Source organism: Parasteatoda tepidariorum, chromosome 6 (assembly GCF_982258835.1).
Source record: "Parasteatoda tepidariorum strain Cologne lab strain chromosome 6, Ptep-v5.0, whole genome shotgun sequence".
NCBI classification, from domain to species: Eukaryota; Metazoa; Arthropoda; class Arachnida; order Araneae; family Theridiidae; genus Parasteatoda; species Parasteatoda tepidariorum.
The window spans coordinates 43,071,356-43,083,840 of record NC_141760.1 but is presented as its reverse complement, the minus strand read 5'-3'; the positions used below and the strand labels follow the sequence as shown (position 1 = coordinate 43,083,840).

General features: G+C 26.2%; 1 protein-coding gene across 6 annotated transcripts in view; it reads left to right on the top strand.

The window, feature by feature from the left end:
• Positions 1–11,534, top strand: part of LOC107445682 (serine/threonine-protein kinase tousled-like 1) — a 39,799-nt gene extending 28,265 nt beyond the window's left edge. For all 6 annotated transcript variants that reach the window (XM_071178755.2, XM_016060146.5, XM_071178754.2 and 3 more), the window contains 7 exons: positions 266–357; positions 1,376–1,465; positions 3,079–3,248; positions 4,286–4,424; positions 7,693–7,804; positions 9,526–9,633; positions 10,483–11,534. In XM_071178755.2, the coding sequence (XP_071034856.2) occupies positions 266–357; positions 1,376–1,465; positions 3,079–3,248; positions 4,286–4,424; positions 7,693–7,804; positions 9,526–9,633; positions 10,483–10,611 (840 nt within the window). In that variant the 3' untranslated portion in view covers positions 10,612–11,534. The remainder of the gene's footprint in view (positions 1–265; positions 358–1,375; positions 1,466–3,078; positions 3,249–4,285; positions 4,425–7,692; positions 7,805–9,525; positions 9,634–10,482) is intronic.
• The last annotated feature ends 951 nt before the right edge of the window (positions 11,535–12,485 follow it).

Below are 12,485 nucleotides of genomic sequence, written 5' to 3'. Positions count from 1 at the left end.
GTGACAATGATGTTATATAGATAGCACTTTTACATCATTTGCATTGTGAGCTAGAGAAATTAAGTTGGAATTTCATAATTTCAGGTCTATTTTTTTTATCACTTATGTATTTTTTTTTATCACTCAATTTAAGTACATTAGTAAAGTTGAATGTTTAATTGGAAAATAATATTATGACTTTTTGTTTAAATTTTGTTTGACATGTGAATTATTGTCATATCCCATTATTTAAAAAATAATTGCTTAAATAGAATTACATTTTTAGGCTTTTGATCTAAAAGAACAAAGGTATGTTGCCTGCAAAATACATCAATTAAACAAGGACTGGAAAGACGACAAGAAAGCAAATTATATTAAGTAAGTTATTTTTTAGCTATTTTAATATTTTGTTATCAATAAAATATGTAAGTGTTAGCTTATGAATGCATTATGCATAAATAAAAGGTGTTAAACATCTGAAATACTACCAAGCTGAATTTAGTTAACTCAAGAGCATAGTTGTGTCATACTATTATATTTTCATGATGTGTAACTCTTATCTGCTTTCCAATATTTATTAATGTAGTCAGTTTTAATGTATAATTTAAAGTGTTCATTGTCAGTTCTTAAGAAAAGCTTCAATAATATCTAGAATTTTAAGTTCATTTTTTCAATAACTCATTTTTAATGCAAAAGCTGCAAGAGTTTTTAGTCTTTTTGCAATTTTATATCAAGTCAAAGCTCTATTTTCTGAAGTTTTTATTTTAAATAATAAATATTGTTCGAAATGGAATCATGCTTTCTAAGATAGATTATCATTTAAAGAGGTAATGCAAATATTTCTATTACTTTGCTACCCTAGTTATTTTACTAAGAAGCATCAAGCTTTTTGTTAGAAGTTTTATTTATTTGTATAGATTTTCCACAACAAGAGAAAAGTAATGTTAAATTCCTTTAAATTATTTGTGTGGATTTTAAATATGAATTGCATTAATTATGTTTAAATTTTATTTATTATCTCTTATTCCTTCTCCCATATATTTAATTCTCCAACAAATATTAATGAATTTTAAGGGTGACACAAAATATTCTCTTAGTAAAGCCATGACTTAAGGTCGGAAACCCTCATTTTTAAAGTTCACTCAACTCAATAGAATTTTAGGAATTATTAAAAAATTTGATACCTTTATTTTGATTTATAATGAGTTTCAAGAGCAGGTTTATAGTCTTATGTGTACTTATTTCTTTTAAAAAGACTAAAGTTAATTTAGATGTATTGCTAAAATGAAAATAAAAATATATTTATTGTTACAATGCTATGTATTGTATTTTGATGGTAAATTATTACGAAGTGCTTTTTTGAAATCGAAACAATGATGTTTTAACTGTTTTACAGGCATGCTCTTAGGGAATATAACATTCACAAGTCTCTAGATCACCCTCGTGTTGTAAAATTATATGATGTATTTGAAATTGATCCTAACTCGTAAGTAAAAGAAAATGTTTTTACCTTATTGCTATTTTTTATCCTATTTTATAAAGTAACTGAAGGCTATTGTAAAAAGTAAATAAAAATCAGTAATTTGACTTGAAGTATTTTGTGATTGCTATTTAGGAACAGATTTGTTGTGCATCAGCACCTGATGTTTGTTGGTTTTCCCCCCACCTAGTTCGGCGATAGCTGGTAATAATGTGGCATGAGTAATAAAGCAGATATCGTGAAGATGTTAATGGAATTATAAGAGAATCGAATGATGTACGCGAGATTAATTTGGATGTGGGCATGATGATTGTGTGAGAAAAATATTGTGTTGAATGATTTATTGGTGTTTTGTTTTCTATGCAACATTTTCTGCAGAAATTCAATTTTTAAATTTTGGTTTTAGATTTGAATTTTGTGTGAAGTTTTTTTTTTTCTGTGCAATAAGTGTGTTAGTGGGCATAATTGGGTTTTGTAAAGTGATTTTGAGTCAGTTGCGTTTTAATTTGAGTTTGATGGTTTGTTGTGGTTTTTTGAGGTGAGTTATTAAAGATCTAAGCAATGATTCGAAGCTGAATTAAGATTAAGTAGATTAAGAAGTTTTTAATTTGGAAAAGATGTATAAATTAATTGTTTTTGCCACAATTAATGCTTTTTTAGTATGTTTAGGCATTTACAGGGTTAGGGGGTGGGAAGTGATTTTTTTAAAATATTTTTTGGGGGAGTTTTAATTAGAATAGAAATTTACAGCAAGTTTCTATTTTTAGTAAATAATGTTAGATTTATAAAAAATTTCTGCAACTGTATTAAAAAACTGTTGCCTAAAAATAATGATTCGATATTGATCTGCAGTATTTTTCATTTATGGAATGTTATAAAAGAAGTTACGTTAAATTTACTGAAAATTTTCGCGCATGCTTTACAAAAGTGACTTGCTATATCTGCAGTATTTTTCATTTATTAACTAATTTTACATTAAAAAACGTTTAAAATAAGTTACATTTTAATTCAATAGTAACTGAGGCTTTTTTAAGGCTAAGCGCCATTGTGCGGTGTCTGTTGCTTTAAATTGACCGAAATGCGAGCTTCTATTTTCAGCAAACTATTTTTCTGATCAATGATAATTACTTGTCTTAATTTGTATTTTGGTAATAGGGGGTGATATTTTGGTATTTCAATTGCGTTTTTCTTTTTTTCCCACTTTTTATCTTTGAATATTTTATTTTGTGTTTAAATTAGTTTTTCTAGTATAAAAACTGAAATTTAATTTTTATCACTTGACTAATCATTATTTCTTTTGCATCTAAATTTTAAAAAAGGTATGTATTTATGTATTTAAAATAAATTACATATTTAAGAAAACAAAAAATTAAAAAAAAAACAACTAATTTTTAAAAATGTAATTGGTCTTGTTCAAAGTGATTGTGTTATGCTATCTTAAGTTAATATTATTAGTTTCAGAAATATTTTCTGTAAAAATCTAGAAAAATTTTGTTTTCGACTTTGCTTGCATCACGATATTGTTTGCATCAATTGTTTTTTAATGTCTACTTCATTTTCAACTAGCTATATTATTTATTTAGCATGAAATGTATACTTAATATTGTTTTTGTTTTTAGATTTTGTACAGTATTAGAGTATTGTGATGGTCATGATTTAGATTTTTACTTAAAGCAGCACAAGAGCATTCCAGAAAGAGAAGCTCGTTGTATTATAATGCAAGTTGTTCATGCACTTAAATATTTAAATGAAATAAAGCCTCCTGTGATTCATTATGATTTAAAACCAGGTTGGTATCTGTTTGTTCTCTCTTTACTTATCAATGAGAATATAATAAAGATAGGAAAAGAATAGCTTTCCTAATCATACCAGTCAACTCTTCCTGTTTTGACAAAAAACTTCCAAATTTCTGACCCGTTTTTCGATTGAAAGCAAAAATCTTTTCCTTTTTCAAATTTTTTTCTTTTTATACAATTTTGATTATTTTTTTAGGTAAGAGAAAATTATTTGTAAAAGACATTTTTATAAAAGAAAGGCTTAATAGTAATGGACAGAATTCATCACAATAATAGAAAGATAAATAGCGGTAATTCCTCCCTCCCACTTGCTCTGCCTCTTATAGAGAATAAAAAGAGTCAATGAGTCTCGCAATATTATTTCACACATATATCTAAAAAGAAATTTATGCAGAGTTAATGAAATCAACATTAAAATGCTAATGAATACAAATTATTTTATTCTATATTTATTTTGAAAGGAATAAATGCCAGCAATTAAAATCTGTATAAATTCTAAATTTCTTTTATTAAATGCTGCTGGGTTTGCAATTTAAAAATTGTTTTAAATACATAAGTGAAATAAGTGTTGTAAATTCATGTCTTCACATTGAGATTGGAGAGACCAAAAGTAACATTGAAAACTTTTGGCCTCACTTTTTTTTAAAACCTTTATTTTATTGAAAATTATTAAAAAAAAAATTTTTTTTCCTCCCATACTGTAAGTTTTTCTTTCTTTCTTTTTTTTTAGAAAAAAAAATATTTTTGTTTTGTTTAGAAAAAAGTCTTTGTTAAATATTTCTGTTTTAATTACAAAATATATCATAGTTTAATCCTCAATTCGTAGATCCATTTATAATTCTCGTTATAAAAATGGTTAATTTGCATAAATATATCAGATTTTTAAAAGTATAGTTCTTTTTGCGTAAACACTAATTTAAAGTTTTTTTTTTTCAGTTCTTTTTTTTTTAAATTATAAAATATATCCTAATCCAGAATCTCTCTTTGTAAATCCATTTATGTGTATACTAATTCAAATCATTTTCTGCAGGCAATATCCTACTCGGAAGTGGTACTGTTAGTAATGAAATAAAAATAACAGATTTTGGTTTAAGTAAAATAATGGATGATGAAAGCTATGTGCCAGAAATTGGCATGGATCTTACATCTCAAGGTGCTGGGACCTATTGGTGAGTCTTTCTTTGGTCAAAAAATTTATAATAAAATTTATATCTATAATAATATAATGAAGAATTTGTATTTGTCCATCTTATAACTATAGAACCACTTATACTATCACTATGAAATTTTCACAGAAGCTGCTAGGGACTAATTTAGTGCCCAAGCCTAAAATTTGTTTAAAATTTTCAATTAGTTTGTTCAATAGAGCTGTATGAAAAATGGAATTTTTCATTGGCCTCTCCATTGATAAAAATGAGACTGCTGCTGATGATTTTCTTCCTTTCAAATATTTTAAAGATTTCATCAGTGATATTTACAAGAGATCTCATTAAAAAAAGTTTTTTTTTTCCTTCACGTTCTTTAATACTTAAGTATTTTTTACTTAGGTCAAAAAAATTGCCTGATCAGCATGAATATGATAGCATTGGTGAATTACATCACCAACTCTAATGTTTCTAAGACTATCTAAAAACACATAATTATTTTATTTATAGTTATGATTTTCAAATGTGAATCTATAAAAGTAAATGATTTAAAATCAATAGTAATTGAAACAGAAAAATAAATAAACAACATATTGAAAACTAACATTTATGGGAAAATGGCACTAATTCGTAACACTATAGCATAAAAAACCGCTATACTATTATAGACACCAATGATGCTTAATTACATTTGGTAATAGGTTTTAATTGAAATAAAAAATAAGGTATGTCCTAGAAAGCAAAACTAATAGTGAAAAGGTAACTATTCTTTTAGGGGAACCATGAAAAATTGTCACACTTTTGTTGACTCAATAAGACTTAATTAATTTTGGTACTGTGTACAAATTGAAATAATAAAAATAATCTATCTTCTATAAAGAAAAATTAATGAAGAAATAATACTAGTTTGTTTAAGAGATACAAAAAAATCACCATATTATTTTTGACGCTATTGATGACTAATTAATTTCGTTAATAATTACTCATTGAAATTAAAAATAAGCTATGTTATAGGCAATATTAATGCCAAAAGTAATGTTACTAATCCATTTAAGAGAAGTGTAAAAAATTGCCTAGCTATTATTGATGCAAATTAAATGCTTAATTAATTTTTATGATAAGTACTAAAAAAATAAGTTGTATACTCTTAAATACTGCAAAACAATATTAATAGAGAAATGGTACTAATTCGTTTTGGAGAAATGTAAAAGATCTCCACATTATTATTGATACCAATAATGCTTAATTAAATTTAGTGATAGGCACTACTGGTATCATCGTAATTGGTGTATTTTTAATAGGTACCAAATGTACAAATATAGGTAGATAGTATTATGTTAGTATATTCGATACCTATTAACTGAATCAATTCAGGGAAGCTTTAATATAGATCAGGGGTTTCCAACTTACATGAGGCCGGGGGCCACAATTAAAAACACAAATCAAATGGCGGACCGCAACTTTGTCAAAATTTTGTGTAGGACTCTTAATTTTATGTAGGGCTCTTTTCTGTTTGAAGGAACATTAAATATTACTGTCAGATTTTTACCAAGTTGTACAAAACAAAAGTATTGAATTTCAAATTAAAATAAAAAGTAGATTTTTAAAAATATTTAATTGTTATAAATTATATTTTTAAAAATATTAAATAGATAATAAAAATTTGGGCTACAATAACTTTAATATGCACCTATGTATTAAACAATTTATGTACAACAGATATCTAATTGTTAAGATTAATTAAACTTTAAGTAAAGTTAGAATTAAAACTTACATAGTAGCACACAAAATGTTCAATGAGAAAATTGAGGTTTGTCTGCTGCAACCAACAGAGAATAGATATTTACATTTAAAATTTTCAAATGTGTGTGTAAATATTTTCGTCCTAAATGAGTGGTTTCAAAGAGTTAAATCTGAAAATTTCTTTGAGAATATTTCTGATACACACATGCTAAATTATATTCACAAAATACAAAAAAATGAAATAAAAAAGAGCAACATATGCAATTATTTTTGTATTTGAATAAATATTTTCTTGGGTGCAAAACCTGAGAAAGAAATTTTTTTGCACCGTTGGTATGTTAAATTTCTCAGAAACGAAGAAATTAGGTTTTTGTTAACGAGAAAAGTATTTTAAATCCATATAGATTTTATACGAAAATTGCCCGCAAAAAATGTATATTTTAGTTCGCGGGCCGCCAGTTGGAAGCCCCTGATATAGATAGTGTGAAAAGAGGTTTTTTACTTTCCTTCTAAGGAAGTAAGTATCGTTGTGGTAAATTTGAACTATTATGATTGGTTTTAAGCAATAGCATCATGCCAAATGATTCTGAATGCAGTTAATCTTTATTTTGATAGGCTGAGCTACTAAAAACCTGTTTTGCTTATTTCAATAATGTAAAGCCACTGGGAAAGGCAAAATATAGTGATAATTTTTTTAATATTATTTTAGCTTTATTAATTGTGTTGGTATATGTCTTTCAACTTTATGCAGAAATTCATAGCGTCGTTCAGTACTCATATATTGTTGGCTTAATCTTTTCCAACCCGTACGATTTAGCTAGTATCTGTATTCAGTTAGAACGGGCATTAAGCTAATATTGATATTATAACTATATAATATTAAAAACTTGAGTATGTATTAGTGTTTATCTTTCTGTTCAACATCAGTTTTTCTACTTTTTTCCCTTCTTATTACCTACATGAAACATTTCTTTTTTTAATTTCTCAGAAATATCTAATTTTTTTTAAAAATTTTATTTCACTAGAGTAGTGAACTATTTTGTTTTTCATTGTTTTAATATAGAGGGGCATTTTAGTATCGAAAAATAATTTTGTTAATTTATTCAACTTATTCTTGCCACTACATTTGATTATATCTTGATTTTCAACATTTCTTTTTCTAGATAATTATTAATTTTCTGAAATTAAAATGAAGAATAAAATTTTCAAAATCTTAAAAAAACTGTCTATCAACTTTTTTGTTGAGGTAAGAATTTTGTTTTCTATGCCAATTCTGCATCTACAAATAAGTGTGTAATGCAATAATTTTCAAATGTTTCTGTTAGTTTAAAATTAATCCATAGGATCCTTTGTATTACACTCAAGATTAGAAATAGTTATTTCCCTATGCGACCTATCTAATGGTTTTTATTAAATCCTGTAATTTTATTTGATATTTGTGTGCAGATTATAAAAAAATATATACTCTTAAGTTTTAAAATGCTGTTTTAAAGATGTTATGTTTTTGTAATAAACCTATTTTTTTATATGTTTTGTTTATTTTTTTTAGGTATTTGCCACCTGAATGTTTTGTTGTAGGAAAGAATCCTCCGAAAATTTCCTCAAAAGTTGATGTTTGGAGTGTAGGTGTGATATTTTACCAATGTTTATATGGAAAAAAGGTATTAATATATTTTTTTATTACCATTTTTTATCAATTAAATAGAATTTTTTAAAAATTAAAATAGTTTTTAAAGAATTATCTGCAACAAAAAGAAAGCTGTCATGCAAAACTTAAATTATTTTTATACCTGTTCCATAACATTGTGTAGCATTAGATATGCGTCTGGTTCAAGCTTAAGGTAATTTTAAAACTTTTCTCCCAAAATCTCTAAACCTTCTCCAATTATTTATTTATTTGTAATATCTCAGTGTATATCTACCATTTTATGTTTAGACACTGAAGATTGTGATCCATTGAAGGATGGAAATTATTGTATGTCTGCTTAAATGTCAACATTTGTGTTTTGTTTCAACTTTATTCACCATTCCTATCTGTTTGAAAGTTATTGGAATTTTTTTCATGAAACTTTCCCACTTTTTACTTTCTCACTTTTGGTCAATACAATGTCATGTTTGGGCAAAACAATGTCTATATATTTTTAAAAAAAAAGTGGGAATATTTAATTATCTCTCAATATTTTTAGTTTATTAGTTTAAACTTAAAATAAAAAAAAGTGGAATTTGTTACTACAATATATTAAGTTTTATCAAAATTTTCATTTTTTAACTTCTAAATTGCTTTGGCATTGTTTTTGTACAAAACATATTATCAAACATGATAAATGCTGGTGATTTTTATTATTATTTTATTTATTTTTTTCAGAAGAAAGGTATTCCAGAAAAAGCTTAAAAAATTATTAAATATGCATTTAAAAAAAGTAGTAAAAACAGCATGCTAAGCAAGAAATAGTATTTTTTTTAATTATTATTATTATTGTTTTTGCATGTCCACAATCCTGGAAGAAATTAACTTAAGTGATAATTTGATCAGAGATTAGAGACCATTTGTTGCTGAGGAAACGCGTGAGATTTTCATGGTCTTCCTCTTTTCTTAATTAGCTTAGCTTGTTAAAATTATTTGAAAAATACTTCTCAAAAGAAAGTTTGTTTCTTTAACAATAGTTGTTTTGTAAGTTGAATTCAAAATTATAAAGAAGAGCGTGAGAATATACTTATGTCAATAAAATAAAATAGATAATTTCGATTAAATTTTATTATTCCTCTGTGTTATTGTTTGTATTCCCTGCCATTGGAAAAGAAAAATTGGATTAAACTTTGTTTCTGAATGAAACAATGAATCTTCAACATGAAACATTGTTTCTGAATGAAACAATGAATCTTTGTTTCTGAATGAAATGTTTCTGAATCAAAGGTTACTACAAAGCAATCCTGGGAATTGTGGAGAGAAGCAAGTAGGAAGCAGAGCCTCTGTGTTGTTTAAAAAGTTATATCTCAGGCCACTTGCTTCCGTTTAATATCTTAATTTAATGTTATCTTTTAATTAGAATTGATATTAAGCTTCAAACGATACTTTACTTATTGTTTTATTTCCTATTTTTGGAGAGAAAAAAGTTTTCACGTGTATTTTATTATTACTGAACAGAACGATAGGGAAACTTCTTTAAAATAAATTGTATTTTTTTCTGAAAACATTTAATATGAACTATCTACAGTGAACTATGAATATTTCAATAGATGAAAAAGCATTTAAATTTTAAGAAAATTGTTGTTTCATATTGTTTTTTTAAATATATGCCTTAGTTTCCGTAAATTACAGTGATTCAGTGTTATCATTATTCTGTCAAAATATTTTGTAACTAATAACTATTATTATTTTTAGCCATTTGGGCACAATCAATCCCAAGCAACTATATTAGAAGAAAATACTATTCTCAAAGCAAAAGAAGTTGAGTTTCCTCCCAAGCCAGTCGTTAGCAATGAAGCTAAGGTAGTGAATTTATAAGAAGCATTAATATTACATTTACTTGTGTTCAATTATATGTAATTATTTTAGATTCTTGTGTTTAATTCATCATGACTTCTTATATTTGTTCTACGCTCCTAATTTTTTTTTTTATATTACTTAATTACTATAATGTTGCAAAAGTGTCTATGATTTTTCTTTTGATATTTTAGATGTGCTAATTATTCTTCAATTCACTAATTTCCACATTTTTCTCAGTTGTGTCAGTCAATTATTATAAATTGTAACTATTGTAAATTTATTGTAAATTCTCATCAAAGAATTAAAATTTTCTATTAATTGCAAATGAGAGCAATTAAAGAAAAATAAGATATTGCTATTATAAATCTGTGTACCACTGGTACTAAAAACAGTTTATTCCATGATCGGTTTTGCCCTCTAATTATTTCCTTTTTATTTTCACTTAAATTTATTTTTACATACTAATTTAAACTCATTTAATTATAACTAATATTTCATTATTAGGAGATAATTTGAATATTTTTCAAAAACTATGTTTTCTTTACCCGTTTTTTTTAGACTTATATTGATCCACTTTTTAAATTCAAAAATAAAAAAATAATGCCCCAGATTATGGTATAATAATTATTGTTTACTTTGGCATTTCACTTCATAATGTATTTTAAATTCTGTCACCTTTTTTTGTGCTATTTTATTGCCTAAAAACATTTACTTTGTAACCTAACTAATAACAATCCAATAAATCTCAATGAAAAGTATTTTAAATTATGCATTGGAGAGTTTTTTTTCTCCATATTTTTGATGCTATGCAAGGTGTTAAAATTTTGTCTTATAGTGTTATTTTATTTTCAGCAATTCATCAGAAAATGCCTGCAATACCGTAAAGAGGATCGCATTGATGTTTTTAGTCTTTCCAATGAAGATTATTTGAAACCAAATTATCCAAAACACAGTCGTCAAGCAAATGCAGACAAATCGTAGCACCACCTTCTGACAGACTCAGTGTGTTGAACATTTAAGTGTTACACCCAGCAACACCTTCCTGTGTGAATTTGCCAAGTGTGTATATTATCAAAAAAGAGAAAGAAAAAAAAACTTTTTAGAATTGCCTTGGCTTCTCTGGATCGAACTGAATTTAATCTGCCTTGTGCAAGAAGTTGTGTACAGTAAAGGAAAATATATGAAATGATCCAGTGTTCCTAGCTCTATTTTCACTGTTGGACTGCACAGACCTCAACACTGCTGCTCCTGTTAAAATGAACTGCATGGTTGCATCGCTCGAGGCATGTGCTTCATTGTACATTTCTTAGGTTGGTCCACTAAGAACAGTTCATTAACATTCAAATGCGATAATATATGTAGATGAATTGTGAATACAAAAATGTAAATGACAAAACTAGGACATCAGTCTTTTTACCGGAAAATTTAGCATTCAAATAGAAGCATTTGTTTTCCTGTGTTTGCCAAATAAATTTTTAAAGATCACTATTATTTTGTGAATATGTTTTATCTTTTATTTCTCTTTTTATATATACATATATATATATATAAAAAAAAAACTAAATTTGACTCTTCAAAAAGCATGTTAATGAAATGAAGCCTTTTTGTACATAAACCCTTACATATCTACTCAATGTAAAAAATAAAAATTATTTAAAATTATACAGATTTGACAACGTAAAATCAATTATGTTTTAATAATTGTATCTTTGGTGTTTTCATTAAGTTTGTCTTTACTTTGTAAAATGTAGTTTTGCACTGGATTTGAGTCATGTTTTTCACTCCACATCTGTTAAGTTGTTTTGTGGTATAATTTGTTACTGTAATAGCTTGCAAAAGTAAACTTCCAAACAACAGAATAGTGAAATTTTATTTTGTCCAGCAATAAAATGTTTGTCATCTTATTGTATTTTATTTTCTCTTTCTAATATATTCGGTGTCTCAAAATTATATTTTCAACTTTGATATACAGTGCGCAAAAAAAAGAAAGGGATACCCTGAGTGATTTTTGAACTAGTGATCAAATCTCCACAGTACTAACCTTAATGGTTTAAAGGGGTTGACTTCAAATATGCTAATTAATTAGTACAGACTATATTTTTAAGTTACAAAATAAGACACAAAAGCTTACTTTCTTTGAATAAGCATACCTCCCCGATATATTTGGATTTCTGACCCTCGAAATATAGAAGCAGGGATGTTATTTTCCAGCTTATTAGTGAAATTTTGCTTTTTTATTAAATAAAAAGAAAAATGTTTCCTATTCTTGGGAAAATTTCAAATTTAAAAAAAAAAAATTTTTTTTAAATATTTTTCCTACTTATTTAAAGGAGATTTAAAACTACGTTCACTCAGTTTCAAATTGCACATTGTTATTTGTGTAGACAAGATTTCAAACTACTCATCCCGCTACGCTTTCCTGCCAATATAAATGATATTTAAAATTACATTCATGTAGTTTAAAATTGCAATTTGTATTCATGTGATTTACAATTACATATTGTGATTTATATTCATGTGATTTCAAATCACATATTGCGAATCCTATTTACGCAATTTAAAATTGCGCATCCTGATTTGTATGTTGCAGATTTAAAATTATGTACTGCATTCATATTCACGTTATTTAGAAATCACGATTTGTATTGACTTGATTTCAAATTGCACATTGCAATTCGTATTCGCGGAATTTCAAATTGCATATTGTAAATCGTGTTTACGCAATTTCAAATTTCACATCGTGATCTGTATTCTACCAATTTAAAATTACGCTCTACATTCATATTGATACTATTCCAAAAGCACCAATTGAGATTCGTACAATTTTTTAAAAACCGTTCAGCCATGTTCAATAT